Genomic DNA, 21,817 nt, shown 5'->3' with positions numbered 1-21,817 from the left:
CATTTTAGTGCGGGGCGAGGAGATTTTCTTTCCGGCCATGTTGCTGGCATAACTACAGGAGCTGCTGACTTAATGACAGGCCTGGGCTGAAATGACAGAGGATGGAGCAGCGAGGCTGTGGATGTGTTTCTGCTTCCAATGTTGTTGGGACCAATGGGTCAAAAAAACAAGGCTCTGTACACAAACACACACACACACACACTTGCCCCATGCATACACTTTCCACCATAAATGAAAGCAAACACTGAATACAATCGCTCTATCCTATCTTTGACCTTGAGAGGGGGAACATGTAATGATATATTTGACTAGTGGGCCGGGTGTGTGTGTGTGTGTTTCCATATTGATCTGTTGATATCAGTCAAAAGAGAAGGAATCATTGCATCTGCCCTGTGAACAGGCAGGGCCCAGGGGGGGCTATCGATCCCAGCTCCAGCTCAGAGACTCCACAGAAAACACCACGACGTCTCTACGAAAGCTTGATCACTCCTGGAGACAGCGGAGGAGGGAGGGGGACCAGGGAATCAGCAGTCCTGACAGGGGGGGCAAGGGGGACCCTCCACTGAGGCAGAGGGGAGACCTGATAGGTCATTCACCAGAGGCAAAGGATTGACCGTTTCCATGGCCTCATATTGATGGCACACCTGTTTTAATTGGCTCTGATCTCCAGATTGGACAGGCAGCCAAAGAGAAGACTTTTGGCTCGAGGACAGGAAGTGAGGCGGGGGAGAGGGGGGATCATAGTGTGGCAGCTGCCCTCCTCTGAGACATGGCCTATAAAAACAGCCAGAGAGAGACAGCCCAGGGGCTAGGACTGGCTCAATGATGACCCCGACACACGCATACACACATGACACATGCACACAGTGTCGTCATGTGATCGCGAGGGTTCTTGACCGCTAAGAGCAAAGACAACTATTCCTCAGAGGTCCTGTACGGAAGCGCTCCTTCGACAGCGACCCTGTGTCTGATTTCAAAGTGGGTCCAGTGACACCACACCGTCCACATCCACAGAACCAGGAAGTGGATTTCCACGGTACACTCCCACTCTGTTCCACAAGCCCCATTGAGCACCAGAGAAATGCTTTGGTTGGGGTTTGGAAATCAATACTGTAGCGGGTCATTAAACCTTACAATGAGCAGGGATTCACAGGTGTCTCTTTCCCTCTCTCTCTCTCTCTCTCTCTCTCTCTCTCTCTCTCTCTCTCTCTCTCTCTCTCTCTCTCTCTCTCTCTCTCTCTCTCTCACTCTCTCCCTCCCTCCCTCCCTCCCTCCCTCTCTCTCTCTCTCTCTCTCTCTCTCTCTCTCTCTCTTTCCCTTCATCCGTCCGTCTCCGTCCACCCCCTCTCTCTGCCGCCACAGGCTTGATTCCTGCAAGGTGCCCATCACAGTGACGGCAGAGCGGCAACAGCTGCCAAGCAGAGCTGAGACGGGAGCGCGTCTTGTCACGCCTAATCACCGACCGACACGGAGGGAGCGAGAGAAAGAGAGAGAGACAGAGAGAGGGACAGAGACAGAGAGAGACAGAGAGAGAGAGAGAGAGCAGGGAGGGATGGAGTGGGAGACAGACAGGAGGAAGGAGGGGAGCAGCTGTGAGGAGGCAGCACAGCTGATCAAGCACTGATAGCTTTACTCCACACCGGGTGAGGCGACTGGAGAAATCACCTCTCCATTATAGAGTAACCGGAGACCGCGACCAACACTCTACATAAAAATATGAAGTTGGACACACTTGTGACAGTTATTCCCAGTTGCTAACGGCTTTCAGATGGCCACAAACCACCGTGTAAGCCTCTGGTTTTAGTCTCTGCGCCCGACGAAAATCAGAGGCGTTCATTGTAAACCTTGGAAGTGTAGCGAGCAAATCTCCCCTGACTCCTCCTCTTGGCCACAGCTTCAGGAGAGTGACTTGTGGGAGTGTTGTCGAGGCTCAAGGCTCAGTCCACACCTGTGGCCCCATTCCACGGATCTCACAGTCTGGGGGTGACTGACTGACACCCTGGTAAGTCTGGCTGTGTGTGTATGTGAGTGTGTGTAAGTGCTTGCATGGGTGTGTGTGCGTATGTGAGTGCGGGTGTGTGTGTGTGTGTGTGTGTGTGTGTGTGTACTTGGTGTTTGAGGCGGGGTGGCCTGCCCCAGACAGAGGAGGCTACTGAGACTGTCTGCAGCCTGGCAGTGATGAATGGAGGACAGCCATGAGAGAACAGAGGGCTCCTTCCTCAGACCCCCCCCCCTCCCCTCCACCCTCCTCTACCCTGACCTAATAAAAGCTGCCCCCTGCAGGAACATTGGGAATGGATCATAACACCGGTAATGGATTGCATTTAGCATTTATACAGCCGGATAAAAAAAGGCTCGCCTCAAAGCAGTACGGCGACAATCACTCACTGAGGATAACGAGAACGCAGAGTTCCTTTCTCACGTTCCCTCTCTCAGGAGCAGAACAAAGAAGACGCCCTGAAGACTCCTGTGGACCTGCACCAGGTGAAATATCATCCAGGTGAACCCCCCCGGCCGTCCCATACCTTCCCTCTCTGACCCCTGCCCCCTCTCCCCTGGCCTCCAGGGGTCCCCACCCCACTTGTTCACCACCCTACCCTTCCGTCTCCCAGCCCCCAGGCCTTGGTAAACACACACACACACCTGTCACTTCCCAGGCCCAGTGGTCTGACAGGTCTGCCTGTCCCAAGCCTCTTGGGCTGGGGCTGGGGCTGGCCAGCCCAGGAATGACAGGGGCCTTTACCTGTGTGTGGGAACATTCCAGAGTGTTGATGGACAGGCAGCAGGAGTGGGGCCCCAGCACATGTCACACATCAACCTGAGTGAAAGGCCCTCACCTCACAGGCCTCTCTTCACACACCTACAGAAGTATGTTCGACACTTACGAACACACCGTACAATGCAGTACACACACACCACTTATAGGTGTTTTTGTGTTTCGCCAAGGGTTTCGTATGTTTGGTATGAAGGCAAAAGCAGAAAGGCGACGTTTAACGCACGTTAATTCTTCACTCAATCACAGACATCTGTCAAATACTACCACAAGAGCTTCTGCCGGTGGGTCAGAGTGCTCCTCTAGTGGCCAGTGGGGTTATTTCATGTCCCTTATCCACATTGGGAAGACAGTTAGTGCCACAGATCCCATCATTCCTTCTGGAGGCTCTGTGCCAGCCCCTACAGCCACAACCAGAGCCAAGCACAAGAGCCAAAACCACAGAGGAAGCCAAACATCCTAAATGAGCCTGACCAGAAAGTCAACCAGGGCTTGTAAATAGCCCAACTAGTAATATTGGTGTTGAGAGCTCAACGCTGCAGAGCTTTAAGGTGACCGGGCAACACACAGGATCCTGGTGTCAGCAGTTTACGGTCCCAGGTGGGAGGAAGTGAGGAGGAAGCCAAGGAGATGGAGCGGGGGGGGGGGAGAGAAGGGCAAACAGCGGGCAGGGCTTGGTGCAGGTGCTCACAGAGGGGGAGTTTGTTCTACCTTACGAATGAGGGGAATCGGGGGAGGGGGTGGCGCACACACACACACGCAAAGATGTGGACGCAGACACACATGCAGTGTTCCTCTCCACCCCCAGCCTCTCTGAGATCATGCCAGCCGCAGAAGCCCTCCTTTCACACCTAGGCTCCTGGGCTCAGAGAGGCTGCTCCCACAGCTCCGGGCCCCCGCATTCCTCAGGACAGCGCCAGACTGAGGTCAGCAGGGGATCAAGGGCCAAGCAGAGTGTGGCCTACAACAGCCCACACCCCCACAGGACAGGACAGGACAGGACAAAGGAGGACAGGACAGGGGAGGACAGGACAGGACAGGGGAGGACAGGGGAGGACAGGACAGGACAGGGGAGGACAGGGGAGGACAGGACAGGACAGGACAGGGGAAGACAGGACAGGACAGGGGAGGACAGGGGAGGACAGGACAGGGGAGGACAGGGGAGGACAGGACAGGGGAGGACAGGGGAAGACAGGGGAGGACAGGACAGGGGAGGACAGGGGAGGACAGGACAGGGGAGGACAGGGGAAGACAGGGGAGGACAGGACAGGGGAGGACAGGGGAGGACAGGACAGGACAAAGGAGGACAGGACAGGGGAGGACAGGGCTGCCTCAGACGGGGGGGGGGGGGGGACAGCCTAAAACAGCACAGGACATGGTAGGACATGGTATAGGTGCCTCAGAGAGACAAACCTGAACTGCTGTTTCTCGCTGGTCTGCATCAGCAGACAGGGGGCAGGGGGTAGAGCAACTGTACCTGCCACTCCCCCAACTGTGTGTGTGTGTGTGTGCACGTGTGTGTGGGTGTGTGTGGGTGCGTGTGTGCGTGCGTGTGTGTTGGAGGCAGGGTGGGAGATGCATGAAGGTGTTTTGTGTACCTAGCTCAGTGCACAAGAAAAACAAACGCAACCTCTTTTCTGAACCACAGCAACAACTGCAGACATTTAGGATATGTGGCCTTTGGAAGCATTTTCGATGGGTCCGATGAATTCAGGGTTCGGGAAGGAGAGACCTGCTAAATGTGCCTGGGCAGAACAGCTATCCCCTGCAAAAGGTCAGTGTGCCCCCTCAAATGCCAGCCCCCCTACTGATTCTAAACTAATACCATGCACTTTCTCCCCCATTTTCTGCTGGAGCTAGACTTAAATATGCAAGGGCTGATTTCACACATTACTGCTGGGTAACGATGGCTGTGTGCATGGGCGGGATGTGAAAAAGGTCAAAGCCTTGTGATGCGAGGTGGAAGCATGAGAGAGCCTCTGTAATGGAGTGAAAACATCTCTGGGAGAATTCTCACCTGTCACTCCCAACACAGTGACATCATAGGGCCACAGTTTACATATTATACCACAGTTAGATTCCTTCCACCTTTTAGGCAAACATTCTCAGGGAGATAAATTCCCTCCATGAAGAGCTGATAAACTCTACACAGAAATATGAAATAGCCTCCGTATATATGATGGAATGGAAAATAAAGAAACTATCATTAGAATGGTTAACTACTGTATAATAAATTGGAGTCGTTCATTCAAAATCCAAGCGATTTCATTAAAGTGTCATCTTTTAAAGAACGTTTCTTCCATTACAGCTTTATTCAATTTGGCCATGGTAGTTGTATTATTCTTCTTAAAAAAAGAATAGTAAAAAAGGTAACACTTTAAAACCTGTCTTTTTTTCCATCAGTCCCCTAACCAGCTCCCCAATTTTGTAAATACCACACTGTTTGTGTGTGTGTGTGTGTGTGTGTCTGCCATCCAATAAGATCTCTTCATAGGGACACTCCCTCACAAAAGGTAGATTTATTTTGGGCCCGAGTGGAGCAGGAAGCCCTGCCCAGACCCTCCCACTGACCCTCACTACCCTACCCTGGATGCCTGCCTGCCTGTCTGTCTGCCTCACGGTCTCTCTTTCTGCCTGCCTGTCTGTCTTCATGTCTGCCTGTGTATCTGCATACCCGCCTCCTTGTCAAACTGCCAGCATGCTAGACCTCAGTTGTAGGTGAAGACATTAAAGTATGCAGTCGAAACTCGTATTTGCATATTATTTGCTGTGCATCGTTTGTTGACTCTGCGGTTTAGGTACAGTTCATTACCCAGCTTCAGGACTGGTGGAGGTGGGGAGACAGAGGCCTAAGCCCAGGGCTTTCATCCCATTGTCATCCCAATCTGTGGGGCTGAGAGAGGCTTAGCGTACTCAGGTAATGGGCCTGTCCACAGAAGGGAGGACAACCAAAGATCTGGACCCAGAGGGTGTTACAGATGTAATTATGGGATGGAGAGAGACTTACCTGTTTGCAACAAGCCAGCTCCGCTGTCAGTAACGTCAAAGTGTTTCTGGATGTCAAGAATAACACCTGCACATAGAAGAGGAGAGAGAGAGAGAGAGAGAGAGAGAGAGAGAGACAGAGAGAGGTGGATGTTATTGTTGTGGTTTATGATGTTGTGGTCGCTATTATGATCATAATCAACAATGTTTAAACAATCAGCTCAGTTTGAATGATAGTATGATGGTCAAATCACACAGGGCTATATGGAGATCCATTAATATGGTGCTTCCGTGTGCAGACTCATCATCGCCCTTAACGCACTCAGAAGGGCCTCGTGTCGGCTGGTAAGTGCTCTCTTGGCTGGCATACAGCTTAGAGATCCAGAGAGCGCTGCAGGGTTTTAAGGCCTTTCTAGTTTCAGTTCTCCATTTCTTTCTGTCAACTCCTAGCCTCGAGCCAGTCTGTCTTCCTTTTCCCGAAACAACCACCGAACACAAACACCCCCCCCCCCCCCCTCCTATAGGAGTGGCAGCATTAGTTCATACGTGCCATTCTGGTTCATCACATGATACCATGAGCAGGGCAGATATTTGAGGTAAGGTTTTGCGCCACAACGCCAATTAAGACGTCACTCAGAGAGGCGATGCAAAAGGTGCGCTTCCCCCGCGCCTTCGGAATGGGGCTTTGATGTGACTGCTTTGTGTGCTGCTGTGTGCTTCTGTAACCAGAGGACAGCTCTGTCACCACGGAGGGGAGATTCCTGAGAGAAGGTCACACGCTGGGAACTGTACTGAGAACTTAATGAGCTCCGTGGCATTTGGTGGTTTAGGCTGGCAGCAGATATGTAAGACAGCTGAATGTTCTGTCATCATCTACACTAAAAAGCCGTCTCGAATCTCGGCAGCGAACGCCGAGAGAGTCCCATGTGAGGGCAGGAAAAGTAGTCAAACATGGCTACATCCTCCCGAAACGCCAGCGAAGGATCTAGAGGACATGACACATGTCATAAACAGTGAGATGAAAACAGAGAGAATCCGGGAGCGAGGATTCGAGGCTGGGAAAGACTTGTCTCATGACAGGTTCCAGTGGGAGGGGTGAAGAAACAGCAATGTCTGTCGAAAGAATTCTACCGCACGCCTTTGAAACGGAATCTTTAAAGAAGCCTTCTTTGCTCTCTTTCCTCCCCATCTTCGGAGGCTCTCCTTCGGGGCAGTGGTGCTGTGTGTTTAGGTCCTGTCGGTGGGACGGACAGCTCAGTCGATGGGATTACAGCACAGTCCTCATGAATATGGAGAGGCTGCATCCTTCAACAATCCAAACAACAGCAGAATCTGGAGCTGTGCTCCACAGACCTCAACTACACTCCTCTCCTCAGATCTCCTCTCCCCTCCTCTCCTGACCTCTCCTCTCCTACAATGAAAGTAGACTCTCCAAAACTCCACTAGAATGTTGCATGTTTTGACAAGTACCCCTGACAACGATCTTGTTACCCAAGTCATTTAGTCTGAAGCAGAGATAGATAGCTTAAGTCATTAGGAAAGTGACAAAGAAGGCACTTAGCCGAATGGCTTTATTACTGTCACGGGCCCAGGCCCATTTTCGCTGACTCCATTTGCTCGAGATGTGTTTCAAAGAGAAGTGGACTGGGGCAGGTGCAGGTTGGAGTCTCAGTCGGGGCATATGTCAGATTCCTGTCACCCGAGACACCACACCTGCTCACATTCTCTCACTCCGACCAGCATTCCTCCTCCTCCTCCTCCTCCACCACAACATCCCGTCCGCTTCAGCACCTCCACGCTTCAGAATTACAAGTAAGCACCGTCATGTTGCAACCATGGTCCAGCTGTAACCAAGAATAGCGCTTCGTCGGGGGGGCGAATTTGAATGAGAAACGCTTTGTTTTGTCCTCACCGACACGCACGCATGCACACACTCAGCACGCACGTTTACACACACACACACGCACGTTTACACACACACACAGACACACAAGCACACACACGCAGACACACAAGCACACACACTGGCCTGACACTCTATTCTTGTACCAGACAGACAGATCGGCTGCAGGAGCCAGACGAGATTCTTCCTGTCGAGTTGGTCAAACATTGCCACTGAGACCGAGCTGTCACTTTGCTTAGGCTGTGCTCTAATTAGCCTGGTGGAACTGTAAACACACACAAATACACACACACACACACACACACACACACACACGTACACACACGGTGTGCCCGCTGGGAGGGGGATCCCTGTGCCAGATGGTGGAGCGTCCCTCACCAGTGGAGTCAGCACCTGGTCATGCCACACCCACTCACACTCACCGGACAATTACCAAATAGCCCCCCCCCCCCCCTCGCACCAACCCCGCCCACCCATACGTCCACCCCCCCGTCCTATCGTACCACACCACGTCCCTGATTGGAGGTGAACAGGAGAGGCAGGAAACACACAGAGACACACAGTTGCACACAGTCCATCGGATTAGATGAGGACACCAGGGCCTTGGGTCCCAGTGTTGCAGTGTAAAGAGCAGGTGTAGTGATTTGTGTTGTGAGCCACACTGTGTTAACCGGAGAGATTACTGGAAGCAGCTTGTTCTGTGTTGGTGAGGTGGCATATCAGCCCTGCCATCTCCACCCACTGAGAGTGCCTTCCCTGCAACTCAGACTCCACATGGAGGTTTGGCCCCTCGATCAGATCTGTTCTTTTCCTCCCACTTAAGCTCCCCCCTCTCCCTTTCTATGACAAATCTCCCTTCTCACTCACTCACTCACTCACTCATTCACTCACTCACTCACTCCTTCTCTGTCTGTCTCTTTTGCTCTCTCTCTCTTTTGCTCTCTCTCTCTTTCTCTCTCTATCTCTCTCTTTCCATCTGTCTCTCTGTCTCTGTCTGCCTTTCTGCCACTGTCTTTCTCTCTATTTCTGTCTCTCTGTCACTGTCTTTCTCTCTCTCTCTCTCTGTCTGTGTCTGTCTCAATTTCTCTCTTTTTCCTCTCCGTCTCCCTATCTCTTTGTCTGTCCGTCCTTTTCCGCCCACTCTGTAGTATCTCAGTTTAGCATAGCTACGGTCTGGATGGTGTGAACCAAACAGCTGACGACATGAGTGTATTTCATGACTAGTTGTCTGTAAAACAGGACCTGGTCCCAGGGTGACGTATGAGATGAAGGTACCATGCACACAGCCCCATCGCCCGCCTTGGTGCCGCCGCCGGGGCTGCATTGCCATGGAAACGCCGTGTGGGCACAGAAGGAGGAAAGGTCGAGACGGCGGAGGATGTCAGCCTGTGTAATCCTGGAGACTTCACATCAAAAGCCTCTGCACACCTTCTCTCATCCTCTCCTCTCCTTTCTCCTCTGATCTGCTTCTCCTACCCTCCCCCTTTCTCCTCCTCTCCTCTCTCCTCTATCCTCTACTTTCCCCTTCCTTCCTCCTCCTCTCTTTTCTTCTGTGCTCTCACTTTCCGGACCTCTTCTATTTGATGAGTTTTATTTCTCTCCCAACCCTAATCCGAGTAGAACACTTCAAGGTGTCAGTAGGTGAAGTAGGTTTTCGAAATACCTCCGAAATATTTGAAAACACGATTGACCCAGCTCAAGTATATTTGGGGCTTGCGGTCATGATCTCAGTGTATTGTAGGGGGCATTTAATTGACCTCTGAATTAAACAGCTGAACGAGCTGCTCCAGCCTCTGGCCTCGGTGCTGCTCTGTCTGATGTAGTGTGCCAGTGAGACACTGGAGCACGACAGGAATGCCTGACAACACAACATCCATAAGGTCTATAATAAGGTCATACACAGGTGACACACATGCACACACACACACAAGTCTGATGCTAATGAGCGCCTGTGGCTGTACCACAGTAGCGCAGTCTAAAAGCTTCTTTGTAGGCCACGCTTTCCCCAGGTACCTCGACGACGACACGCCAGCGGAACGACCGACACAAAACACAAGAGTGCTCGAATGGAGCCTCTTCATTTCGCTCTGCGTGGGAGATGTCGGAACGACTCCATTTTCAGTCGTCGCAAAATAGACTCTCTGGCGGCGCATTGGAATATACAGCTATCAAGTCCCCCTTTTCGATGGCAGACCTACACAGTGGCGGTTTCTTTGCGAGTGTCACAGTGCCAGTGGGACTCACTGACATAGCCCTGCAGTGTTGTTTTAGTGTGTGTGTGTGTGTGTGCTGGGGCAGCCGGGGTGCAGGGCAGCACTGGAGCTGACACCTATTCAGAGCTCTCATAAAGAGAGCCTTCATGGCCTCTCCTGTCAATGCTGCTTTATGAGAGCATACACAGACCGACCACATGCACCACACTACACCATCACGCTTGAATGGTCAATCCGTTTTCTATGGTATGAAACTTTGCTCTGCACCGAGGTTAGACGGCCGGACCCAGAGGGAGAAGGGAGGGGGAGGAGCACCAGTCAGGCATCTGGGAACGGGCCAATGTCCCTGTTGTCTTCTGGAGCAGGCTGACACAGAGGAACCAGGAGGAATATTCCAGTCATAAGTCTGTGACTGCTTCTTCACAGTGTTGGGTTTCTAGCTTGTTTATTGGAGGCGGGTAGGCCCGTGAAGATCAATCTGCTTGGGAAGCTCACGGGTTCACCCACACAGCTTTAACCGAACCAATATTGTGTAATAGTGTAATCCAGATGAGATTTTCGAAGTAGGATATTGTATGCAATTTTGTCAGACCAGCGTTTGTTGTGCTATGACTCACCGCCCGCATAGGTCTCCCGAGACTAAACCCGCGCGAGTACACACACACACACACACCCACACACCCACACACCCACGCACACATAATTCATCCCATCAGTCAGGATAGGACAGACTTCATTTTCCAGTCCCCACCAGGGATTCATGGATCTCCGGCCCCCAGTTTCTATTTCTGCTCTCTGAAACTAGGCTAGGAAGAGGGAGGGAGGGAAGTGTCCCATATAGCATGGAGAGGCGTGGGGAGGAAGACAGGCAAGTACGACAGGAGAGACTGCCTTCACCGGGTCAAGCAGGGCCTGTTTCTATCCTGTGTGTAGCGCTAGTCCAGGTAGTAGCATCTCTGCCCTCCCCTTTCTCACTTGGCTGCTCTGGGAACTCTGGAAGTCCTTCATTTGACCCAGTGTGACAGAGCGCTCTCTGGTCCTCTACAGGGTTCTGCCCTTTCATGTGTCCCCTAGAAGCTGTGTACATGGCTGGGAATCGGAGAGAGAGAGAGAGAGAGTGTGTGTATATGGGGGAAGAGAGAGAGAGAGAGAGAGAGAGAGAGAGAGAGAGAGAGAGAGAGAGAGAGAGACTTTTGTGTCTATGTGTGTGTGCCCCTCTCAGGCCCTGTGAGCACGGGGGAAGCCTGGACCACAGTGAACTGATCCTGCAGCGGAGGAAAGGCTGACCACAAATATGTCCGCCTGCGGCCGCAGGGCTCCTGACCGTCGGCTCTCCTCCCTTTGGGCCGCGCCACTCTGCTCCGACGGGCGGGGGGGACTCTTTTTCCATCCCACTTCCTCTCTCCACCACACGGAGAAGAAACACACAGCAGATGTCTGAGAAGCAGAGAGTGAATGCGTGTCGGGGTGTGTGTGTGTGTGCAGGGAGGGTGAGTGAGTGAGAGTTTTTACAAGCGTGCACAAGGGATGGGCTCCGGTATCTGTGCAAGCCTTTGTGCGTGTGCGAGGTGTGGTGATCTGAACGTCTAATACCGTCCCATGAGACAGTTCTAATCTTGCCTTGCGGGTTCATACCAGATCAGTCGCTACACCTCGAATAAGCATGACCTCACTGCGGCTGGCTGGAGGCAGCCCAGGGTTCCAGAGCTCTGTTGACACTCCAGAACCCCGTCTACTCCTAACCGTCTGGGGCCCAGGCTGAAACAGTAGCTGTCATGAAGAAGAAGCAGGCTCTTTTCCAGCATAATCCCTCTATGCATATTCACCGCCACAAGCTTGGTCAAACACCTGAGTCACAGCGCGTCGCCCCTCGCCCCACACACACACACTCTTGGCCTGTCTGTCTGTGTACCTCTGCTGTTGACTCTCTCACTGCAAACAACATGAGCGTGTGAGTGACTCGCGTAAGGAGCGGGAAACGCAGCCGGCCGCTACAGGCCCCGCGAGCACCCTGAGCGCCCGTGTACCGCGCGTCTCATCCAGCCAATGAGCGTTCAATATTTCATGGCGCTGGGGACGTTCTCTAGAGCAGACAGGACATATAGCTCATCCATAATGGATGCAGCTCGAAGCTGCTCTGCCTGCTCGTATGAGCGAACGCATCCAACGTATGGAGGAGGGGGAGGATGAGGAGGGCAGCGGAGCGAAGCCGAGGCCTTTTAGATGAGGCACACTGAGGCTGCCGCGAGATCGTGGCGTTAAGCTCTCTTTCACATCGTCGTCGTCTCCTTCTAGGGACGCTAACCTGTCTGGGATGCCTGCATCCAGGTTATGTGGGCTAGCAGTGGCAGATCGAGAGGCCGGGGCCCCCTGGAGAGGGTTTATGGGTGGGGGCTGGAGGGGGGCCAGGGGGGAGGACCACTGACAGGGGATTCCACCAGGCATGGAGCACGATGGAGGCCAATGCAATTCAGCATCACTGTCCAGGATGAATGAATCCAGGGAAGTGATACCCAATTAAATCAATCTCGCAAACTTGCACTCTCACACTCACATTCACACTGGGTTGCCGCAAACCCACACATGGAAGCTTGCACACAGAGATGCACACTGACTTTCCTGTAATTAGGGGGAGAGAGGCTGCAGCTCCACAGCCTGCCCAAGAAGACGGGCACAAGACAGACAGGATCGTCAATTACCGTACAATTTTCACACTCAATGTGCGTGTGTGAGCTATGTTTGACCACACCGAGGGCTAGCACACGGCTTGTATCAGCACATGTGAAATTGAAAAAATCCTCCATCCTTGGTAATCCCTCTGCTGTTTTACATAACAGAGCCAGAGATTAAAGTCATTGTGTAGTACTTTTGAATGAGATTTCATTTCCCTCTCTCTGTCTTTCTCTCCATCTCCATTTCTCCCTGTGTGTGGATTGGATACGCCGAGAGGGTCAACGAAGCCAACTCGCTGCATAATTAGCACACGCGCTAAAGCCCGCATCGTTTGATTAGCTGGCTTAATTACGGTCATTTCCACACACAGTGTTTCTTGGTGTGCCTCTCTCATTACCCTGAGGTTTCTAGACGCGGGGCTGGGAGATTCTGATTGGTGGCAGTGTTGCTGCAGGAGATAACTGATTCTCGCATGGAGAATCACTGCATGCCGGAGGGTTCCATCTCCCTGGTTGAAGCCTGAACCGTCTAGAATATTCCAGCTTCTCTTTGATTCTGTCTGAGCAGAGAAGCAGAACAATCAATACCCTCCTCAAACAGCATAGGAAGGCCTCTCTGCTCTCTGGGGAGAGAGTAGGGAAAGAGAGTGAGTCGGGAAAGAAACCGAATAAAGTAGAAAAGAGGCGGGAAAAAAAAGCACTCTTCAAGATTGCTCGGGGCGTGAAAACCGAAAAGAAAATTGGTCAAGACTGCTGTTTCAGGCTCAATTTAGCATCAACGGGCTGCAGCTTTGCTAGCTTGTCACGCTGACCACAGTGTCTAAATAAGAACCAATGGGAAAGGCTGGTACAACAGGGGACATGCTCTTAGCACACAGCGGTGATCTCCAAACACATCTCCACGCCAGTAGTAACAAAGTTTTGTTGTTATGTGACGAGGGGAATACCACACTTCAGATGAGCGACCGAGCAGCCATTTTGTGTCTCCTTACCATAGACACTGCAGAGTAAAGGTGCTAACCAGGCGCTCAGCTGCAGCGCTGGCTGACAGCTGGAGCCGTGAATCATAATGACAGATGGAAAAAAGGACTTCCTGCTAGAGCTGTATTCACTACCCATATATTTCTCAGCTATTCCATGATCAGGTCAGGCCAAATTTCTCATGGTACTCTACACATATTCCTAGACCCCTGCAGCACACTAATGGGATACATTTGTCACACTGTCCCATGTGCTGCAATTAAAATAAGGATGCTTACTGTCCTTACTAAAATAAGGATGCGTACTGGAACACGGTTCCTTACTGTCTTTACTCTCTGATCCATCTCAGCTAGACAACAAGCCTAGGGAGACTACACGTACATGGCTTCCCCATTATCAAAGCACTTTCTGAATTTCCCCGGAGGTTCAAATGAAGGACCTGAAAGGGAAGAGAAGGACACTCCAGCCTCCGGTGGAGATGCCCTTCTCCACCATGGTGCACCTACCATGGGCTCGTCTAAGCTCTTCAGGTACAGGCTGGCTAGCCCACATCCGGAGCTTCAGCGCCCCTCCGACACCTCTGACTCCAGCACACCTTGTCCTTTCTGATGTCACCCAGAAAGGTTCTTGTCAGGGAAAGGGCACAGATGGTATGACCCTATTTCAGCACCCTCGTTGGAACAGTTGAGTTAATGCCCTCTGATTCAAGGCTCCTTAAGATACTCATATGCAAACACATCACAATGTTGTTTTACCAACTGACAACATGATGAGAATATCTGATACTAAGATATAGCGTGGGAAAACAAAACAGTCCTGTTTCCTCATTCCTGTCCTAACTCTGCCTTCCTACATTCCTACCTCCTCACACATACTTTATTAGGAACACACACCAAGCAAACATACCTACAGTAGACCACATAGCCCGCCCCAGGCTCATCACCACCAGTTACAAACATTAAAGTACAAAGAAGACCTGCTGGTGCTAGGCATGTGTGTGTGTGTGGTGTGTGTGTATGTGGTGTGTGTGTCTGTGTGTGTCTGTGGTGTGTGTGTACATAATCTTTTTGAAGCAGTGGGGTTGCTTCGCTCCCTGGGGGTGTATACTGAATGTTTAAAATGGATTGGTAAACATTTAAGCAGCTGAAGAATCAAAGGAATGCTTTATTAATCCATGGATCCACCCTGCGGTAACCTGAACACCTAGCCTGTCAATCCACTCCCGACCCAGCATGCACCTGGAGCCTGTCATACCACTCTGGGCTGTCCCTGTCACTGCCAGCCTCAAACACAAAAGTCATGACACATTCTCACAGGCATTCACAAACCAGGTGAGAGTGTCTTTTTACTAAAGTCACACACACACACGCACACACATTCCCACTGGCTCTCACACACAAACTGGTCACCTTTGGCCTAAGGCAATAACAGATACACATCACAGTCTAGAGAGGTCAGCGCCCTCTCACACTCACTGTTTAAACACAACATGCTGGAGGCTCTTAGCCCATCAGAAAGAATGAATTAGATATACTCTATCCACGCTATAATCTTAATCCAAATGTTTTCTCTGGAATTGCAAAGTAAAGAAACACACTCCCTCGCACACACTCACGTACACTCGAATAACGTTTGCTGGGTGGAGAGACATGTTACATAATCATGTCCTGTTAATTATTGACTCCATCACATGTGAAAGGGGGAGAAGATGACATGTTTTGCTCATGAAGAGGAGCCTGTAAATAAAGACCTGCCGTAAATAGGAACTCCAAATATTATTCTAGACCCAAAGCAGAGTTTGCAGGAGCTGTTTCAAGGGAAGTGCTAATATTGGTGCAAGATGTGTGTCAGAAAGAGCAGCTCTGGTTTCAGAGCTGACAAACAACCCTGTGTGTGTGTGTTTGTGTGTGTGTGTGTGCATTTCTTTGTAGTTGTAGGGGAGATACAGATTAGACCTTCAAATCCAATCCAAACAGCATTTTTGGTTTTGGAGTGTGTCTCTAATGCATGTGTCACTGTCCTGAACCAAAGCTCAGGGGAGCATCTGAATGTGCCCTTCACGACACAGCAATCTCTAAAAACACCATTGTTTCCCTCGGGATGTCTGTGTGTTTTTGAATGGCTGAATGTGTGTGTGTTTGTGAGCTGGGAGGTTTTTAAATGTCATATTTGTGCTTTTTTGGGGGGCCTAAAAGAGAGGAAGGGGGAGAAGGGAATGCTTTGACAGGACCTCTAACAGGCATGTTGTGGATGGCAGCCTTTGTCCTAGGGGATGGAATACCACACAAACACACACCCTTCTGTTGAAGGTCACCAGTCAGTTGGAGGCAAGGGGAAATTCGGGCCCAGTACTTAGTACTCACCGTCACTACTGCGGAGAGTTGCGTGATTGTTTGACAGTTTGACAACAGGATTTAGTGAAATAGCTGAGGACATCTCCAGCTCCTGGCCTGCACTCGCAGCAACCATGCTGTCTGCAGAGAGGAGTACTCTAACAGCAGGTAAACAGGCTAATCCTCTCAGATGAGCGGAAAGCCTGATCAAAAAACAACCGTCACAAACACGAGAGGTAATATAATCCCAGTGTTTCTGGAGGGGTTTCCGAGAGGCTGAGCGAAGGCTGGCATAGCCCCTCTATCCTCGGCACGACTCGTTTAAGTGCCACTCCTCATTAAACACACACTGGCCTCATGCTCCACTGCTCCGCCTACACCTGTGGTCTTTAATCCCGAAAACAAAGGCACTAAGTGAGGAGGACAACACCAAAGACGACACTGCCAGCCTCTCCTTGTGTCCCCTGCCTGTGCCTTTGGAGCTCTGTTTGGACGCGCTCAGATGTGGTCACAGATGACATGGACAGCGGTCACCGGAGCTCACCTGAGCACTCTGCTCCACATGTGAAAGACAAACACGAGGGTTTGTGTAGTCACTTTGATTGGTAAAGGATCCGACGTTAATGGGAGTCAGGTGGCTGAGCGGTTAGGGAATCAGGCTAGTAATCTGAAGGTTGCCGGTTCGATTGCCAAATGATGTTGTGTCCTTGGACAAGGCACTTCACCCTACTTCCTTCGGGGGAATGTCCCTGTACTTACTGTAAGTCGCTCTAGATAAGAGCGTCTGCTAAATGTAAATGTAATCGAGTTTAGCTCTTGAGGCGATGCTTCCGACACAAAGCACTCAACCAGACACCTTCGTAGAAGGGAGGACATGATAGGAAATCAGGAAGGAGGCTGAGTAAAAATATCTGCTCTAGAATCTGTGTCTTTGGCCTCATTGTTGTGGTGAGAGATGCTAAATACCAGGTCGCGCGCCTGGCTGAAATAACACCCTCCACAGGGCTTTATCCCCACCCGCACGTCCCACGCAGTTCCCCCTTCACGGCTGAGAGCGGGGTCAGGGGTCAGGGGTCATGCGTACAGAGCTGGGGTCACCAGGTCGCAGCGGTTGCCACAGATATGGCATTGGCCTGCTGGGTTAGGGCTGGCGTGCCCACATGAAAGCTCAAGCTCTGAAAGAGGAAGAGGCTCGGTCTGATTCCTACGCTTACTATTACCAAGTTCTGCTAAATCTGAGCCCCTAAAAACACACACACGCTGTGAGGGGAAACACGCTAGGAAATGAGGTTGAAGGGAATTCACCGAAATCTATGGAAAATCCGTTTGGAAAAGTCCACTGACAGGATATCAAGTAAATTGTCAAACACTACTACCATTTCTGCTGTGTAGTAGTATCACTGTCCGATTGTCCACAGAGACATAGAAGGTGCCTAGGTAATTCAGGGAGAAAGAGTTTCCACTTGCTTAGGGACAAAATAGCATGATGGCCAATCCATGTACAGTTCATTATACCACAGTGCAGACTGGGATGTCGAGACTCAGTCTATCCAGCTCTGAGAGCAGAGCACAAACAGATGGAAAAGGGCTGTGGAGAGAGAGAGAGAGAGAGAGAGAGAGAGAGAGAGAGAGAGAGAGAGAGAGAGAGAGAGAGAGAGAGAACCTTGTAAACTAAATGACTGGAACCCTTTCCATCGCTTTAATACTCTTGTTGTTGTTTGGAAGCCTTTAATGTGAACTCTATAAAAGGAGTGACAGAGAAGACAAGAGAGACGCCTAAACCAAAGTTCAATTAGCATCAAGAGCCAATCTGCACGTCTCATCCTGAAATCATCCAAAAGTAACGCTTCAGCACCTCCAAGTCTGGAGAGGAAATCCAAGCAACACTTCTGTACCCACGACAGGCACAGTTTGACTAAACCAAACACCAATTTGACACGTGCAGCATTTAAATAATGTGTTTCCATCTCCTTGTCATGAGAAGAATCTTGACACTCTACCGACAGACTCCTTACACCATATATGATTGTTTTTCCGATGTAAAAGGTGGTGGGTTTAACTGAATGAGCCGCCAGTGGAGCAGAGGCATGGGTGGCCACAGTCCTCTGGCCAGAGTGACCAGGCAGGAAAGGGCATCTAGTCTGACTGGACGGATCACCCAGCATGAGGCTCAGTGGTCCTCTCTTCACCAGTGTCATAAACAGGTTATCTGTAAAAGGATTATATCCGTATCTATCTAATTTGGTGTGTGTGCATGTGATGTGTGTTGGTTTGAAGGACTGGAATGTGTTTAACCCGCCCTTGTCCCCTGCAGCCATGGTGTCCAGTCAGTCTACAGGTGCCGCTGAGGGACATATTTCTTCAGGGGTTCCTCACAGTGCAGGATTATCATCACACAGACCCCTAATTAAGCTCTTGACTAAAACGAACTAGCCGGACGCTCAGGATGCCTTGAGATCAACACTAATCTTCTGCTCTCCAGCATTCATCAGTAGAGCCAGATTAGGCCAGATTAAGCCTCCTCCAACCAGCCTGTGTGATGGCTGAGGAGGGGGGTGTCCATGGGGCCACTGGGGGGCGGGAGGGGTGGCTGAGAATCAGGGTTGTGTTGACGGCATCAAGCAAATAACTTTAAGTGCCGACCGTCTGCCCTCTCCCCTGTTTGCCCCCCATATTCCCTTAAAACACCTAATCCTGTCTTTCGAGTAAGCTGTCGGGGAGCTTGGACTGTCTGAGGGATCAAGAGGGACCACCACTGGGATCGTACGTTTCAGAGGGACCGGACAATTAAATCAAACCTTGCCGTTCCTACCCTCAGCTTCCTAAATGTGAACTCTCATACTCTAAAGAGCAGTGGGCGTGGAAGCGTCCGCAGGTTGAATGGCTCCATCGAGGGACCATAAAGCTCCGAGCCTGTGACCCGGGCTGACCGTCGTAACTCATCAGGCTCCTCTCTCCTCCACTCCAATCCTACCCTGGCCGGGAAGCCCTCCCTGCCAGACAGGCGTGCTGCGGGGATCAGACACTGCAACACTGCCTCCTCTCCCACGCCACACGCTCTCTCCCACACGCTGTTACCAGGGGAGGGAGGAACGACCACATCAAAGACGTGAAACCAACCACAGTTGAGGGGGAGCGCACACTCATGCACACACGCTCCCATCCAACTCTCGTTAACAGTCGTGGTTGGCTCGAATTTTTTCGATGTAGCCGCCTCTCTTCATTGTTAGGATTACGGGTAGGAGGCCCTGCCTTAGCAGCAGAACATCAGCTGAGTCCAGCCCAGCCCACTTTAGCCCACTCTAGCCCAGCCTAGCCCAGCCAGGTCCATCCCATCTGTCACAGTTCTGGGTTTGGGACCCGCCTTGTCATTTGGAACGCTTTGTTTCTCCAGCACCTCAGAACCACATGATGGGGTCCTTTGAGTGTGTCCGCATTTGTGGGTTTGGCTCCTCACCCTGCCTGACTAAAAACAGATTACCCGCCCTGTCTGTTTACTGAGCCGCTAGAATGCCGAGGTCGCACAAATTACAACTGTGCAGCTCTCTCTTCCCAGCATGTGTGTCAATTAAACACGAAGCAGTCTGAAATTACAGAGCACTAACAAGAAGAGAGCGAAACGGATATTTGAAACACATTTTTAGAGGATTTTTTTGGGGGTGTTGGAAGCATGTGTTTTGGTTGCCTGCAGTAGGACCAATTATATTTACAGAGGGGAAAGTCTGTATTCAAGTCACTTTCATGAGCTAAAGGCTGTTATTGACAAGGTGTGTTTCCCTGTATGTAAGTGTAAGAGCTAATGGTGGATTTTGCAGGATTTCGCTGGGAGACGTGGAGACCCAAATACAGCGGTTTAATCTTCTCCAATTACTTTGTGTTCCAGGGCTGTCATTCCCTGTAAAAAGCCCACAACTGATAGTGAAATATCTTATAAAGAATATTGGCAGTAAATGACATGGCTTTGAAAAAAATATACAATGTAAACCAAAGCAAAACATCTGGAGACATGCGTCAACACAGACAGTGTCTTATTTCTCCACTGTGGTGTCAACCATCATCTTGAGTCAGACTGGCACTAAATAATGAACTGCAGTTGGCATAGAACATCTATTTTTCTTTTCATGTGTGTGTGTGTGTGTGTGTGCGTGCGTGTGAGTATGTGTATGTGTTTGTGTGTGTGTGTGTGTGTATGTGTGTGTGTGTGCGAGTATCGACATGCATCAGTGTGCCTCTAGGTACACAGTATGTGTGTGCACGTGCCTGCAGTTTGTGCACTAAAGTGTGTGAGGGAAGAAACGTGAGGTGTGATGCAGAGGCAGTCTGAGGGGCGAGGCTGAAGGGGTCCAGCCCACTACTCTAACTGCTGCACGCGCCACCATCTTCTGATGGATGGCTGAGGCCAGGCTGGGGCCCACCTAGCCGCCTGCATTCTGCTGCGAGTCCACCTGTCTCAGACACCCCGCAGCTCGGTCACTGCAGACAACCCCTCCCTCACCCCTCCCTCAGCCCTCCCTCACCCCTACCTCACCTCTACCTCAATCAGTTCCACTTGAACTGGGGGAAACCCATGTGAGATAGAGGGAGAGCGTGAGAGAGAGAGAGAGAGAGAGAGAGAGAGAGAGAGAGAGAGAGAGAGAGAGAGAGAGAGAGAGAGAGAGAGAGAGAGAGAGAGAGAGAGACGTGAGCTCCTTGCAAAAGGGGAGAGAAACAAACACAGAAACGGGCGGGAGTGGAAAGGAGGGGCAAGGGAAGGGAAGGAAAGGGAGGGTGGAAAATGGTCCCAATCATTCCTGTTTCCACGGCCGCTGTGTGTGCTGTACAGATCCATCATAGGGCTCACTAAGACGGGGAGCTGTGGATGCTGTGGCTAGGAGGGGGCCTGGGGTGGGGGGCTCTAGGCTGTCAGGAGTAACCCCTACCTTACCCTGAACAGCCCCCCTCCCACTGAGCCATCCACTACTAGCGCAGATGTGCTGAACTGACTAATTATGCAGATGCTCGTGTCAGTCAGATGGCTCTCTTTATACAGTAGGAGAGAGGAGGGGATGGAGAGGAGGAGAGACGAGAGGAGAGCTCCCCTCCCTTTCTAAGAGGGTCCTGTGCACATGCTGAACATGCATAAAACATCAGCAGCCCAGTAGTCAGGTGCAATGGAGGGACCCCCTCTGCCCCCCCCCCCCCCTTCTGCACCCCCTCTGCACCACATGCACTCCGTGCAGCAGCCCCCCCCCCCACACCCCCCCATTAGGATTAGCCAATACTACTGCAATCCCCCCACGTAGCCCTGTCTTCCCTCCCTCCCTCTCTACTCCTGTCACAGCAACATAAGTGCTCCCCTGTCAGTGTCCAATAGTGCAGAATCCGGAGAGCTGATTGACTTGTTTGATATGCATAATCCCCCTAACAGTCCTGCCTGCATTAGAAGCATATTACCAGAGAGGGGATGCTTGAAAAAGCACAGCAGAGGTTTTCTTTAGTCCCTTACAGAAGTGACCTCAAGAGGATGAGGAGGTGTGCATGTCTGCAGGAGGATTTCATAGTGAGAACAAAGGATGGTGCTTTGTTAACTACTTGTATTGTGATTGAGTGCTTCTTCGAGATTTTAGACTAGATAGGATAACTGCACTATCAGCGCAGTCTTGGCTTTGTTGCGAAACTCGGACAAAGCATGGACAGCTCACTCCTAGACTGTAGTTGTACTGTTGAACGTTGTTTGCTTCCTTGGGGTAATCTGTCAACTGCAGCGACTGTGAAAGAGAAACTTGTTATCTAGGCTACTAACTGACATTGTGTCACTATATACTATATATACAGTCACATCTGTATCTGTTACAATGAAAGTGCATTTTATACAACCTTAATTATCACCTGTTTCCGATTGTAATACATTGCTAATCTGCTGATTTTTATCATTGCGATGTCTGAGCAGAATGTGTTAATGTAACAGAAATGCCGGG

The 21,817-nt window shown here is 50.9% G+C and overlaps 1 protein-coding gene across 2 annotated transcripts in view; it reads right to left on the bottom strand.

Annotated features, from left to right (window-relative positions):
* The window catches only part of spns2 (spinster homolog 2 (Drosophila)), a 62,523-nt gene that overhangs the window by 38,636 nt on the left and 2,070 nt on the right, over positions 1 to 21,817 (bottom strand). For both annotated transcript variants that reach the window (XM_047020647.1, XM_047020646.1), the window contains exon 2: positions 5,781 to 5,846. In XM_047020647.1, coding sequence (XP_046876603.1) covers positions 5,781 to 5,846 — 66 coding nt within the window. The remainder of the gene's footprint in view (positions 1 to 5,780; positions 5,847 to 21,817) is intronic.

This window comes from Hypomesus transpacificus, chromosome 5 (genome assembly GCF_021917145.1).
Source record: "Hypomesus transpacificus isolate Combined female chromosome 5, fHypTra1, whole genome shotgun sequence".
Lineage (NCBI taxonomy): Eukaryota > Metazoa > Chordata > Actinopteri > Osmeriformes > Osmeridae > Hypomesus > Hypomesus transpacificus.
This window is presented reverse-complemented; position numbering and strand designations above follow the sequence as displayed.